This window comes from Lolium perenne, chromosome 3, assembly GCF_019359855.2.
Source record: "Lolium perenne isolate Kyuss_39 chromosome 3, Kyuss_2.0, whole genome shotgun sequence".
Taxonomy (NCBI): domain Eukaryota; kingdom Viridiplantae; phylum Streptophyta; class Magnoliopsida; order Poales; family Poaceae; genus Lolium; species Lolium perenne.
The window spans coordinates 328,107,600-328,108,756 of record NC_067246.2 but is presented as its reverse complement, the minus strand read 5'-3'; the positions used below and the strand labels follow the sequence as shown (position 1 = coordinate 328,108,756).

The window sequence follows — 1,157 nt, the reverse complement described above, 5'->3', positions numbered from 1 at the left end:
CTCGCCCTCATTTCGCCAGCGCGTGGGCGTAAAATCCAAAGTGGTGACCAATTTTTTGGTTTGGCTTGCGTAACTTGGCTCCAATCCAAACGCCAACCCATGGTACCGGTGAACACCAGAATTTTGGTAGAGTAACTGCTGGCCACAATCCAAACAGACCCGTAGTATTTCTAAGTCATCCTTAGATATAGTAGTCATGCTTTTTGTTAGACAATATATTAGTGAGATCATGCCTACGCCCTCATTACAGTGCAGTATATCAGCTTTATATTCCAAGCACAGATGATCACGTACAACTACATATCAAATGTTACAGATCCAACATACGGAGTACTGTTTCTGTGTAGACATCGTCTTGGCAATGGACACGAAGATCTCCCTGCTCGGCGCCAAGGCGGCAAGCAGGCGATCCCTGTCCGGCAGGCACAGCCTCACGGTCTGATTCGCCGTGTACTCCCTCGCCCACCGGTACAGTGTCGGGTGCCCCTCCTCCGTCAGCAGCCGAACCCCAGCAATTTCTTCAAAGATCTCCATCCAGTGCGCAATCCAGCTGACAGCAATGTCGAGGAAGCCGATGGTGTCGCCTCCGAAGAACCTCTTCCCCTCCGGCAGCTGCCCCTCGATGAGCGTCAGGTTCGCCTTCGCCGCACTGATGGCACCGGCCTGCTCCTCGCCGTCCGTCCACAGCGCCATCCACATGGACTCCCTACACTGTGGATACATAGCAAATCATAGTGAAAATCTGAAATTTGGTCACTGATCGAACTATATGTGTCACTTCATCTACCTCCTTGTCCATGAAGCTGGCCCAGAACCGAACAGCGGCGCGAGCGAGAGGGTCGGCCGGCATGAGCGGCGGCCCATCAAAAGCCTCGTCAACGTACTCGACGATGACGAGCGACTCGCAGATGGCCGGCCGGTCGCCGTGGAGGAGCACGGGCACCTTCTGGTGGACGGGGTTGTGCTTCAGGAGCATCTCGCTCTTGTTGTTGAGGTCTTCAGTGATGAGCTCGTAGGGAACACCCTTCAGCCGCAGCGCCAGCTCAGCGCGGTGCACCACCGGGCTTCCGAAGCAGCCGATGAGCTTCACCGGCTCGGACATCATCACCAGTGCTTGCTTGCTTTGGTGTCTCATTAATTTCTCTGAGAAATAATTC

The 1,157-nt window shown here is 54.3% G+C and overlaps 1 protein-coding gene across 1 annotated transcript; it reads right to left on the bottom strand.

Moving 5' to 3' along the window:
* Window positions 1-303: 303 nt before the first annotated feature.
* Window positions 304-1,157, bottom strand: LOC127340413 (glutathione transferase GST 23-like). The gene is made up of 2 exons (XM_051366167.1): window positions 788-1,157; window positions 304-711 (listed from the first exon to the last, which is right to left on the bottom strand). Exons 1-2 carry the CDS (start codon window positions 1,133-1,135, stop codon window positions 304-306), a joined length of 756 nt encoding a protein of 251 aa, XP_051222127.1. The 5' UTR covers window positions 1,136-1,157.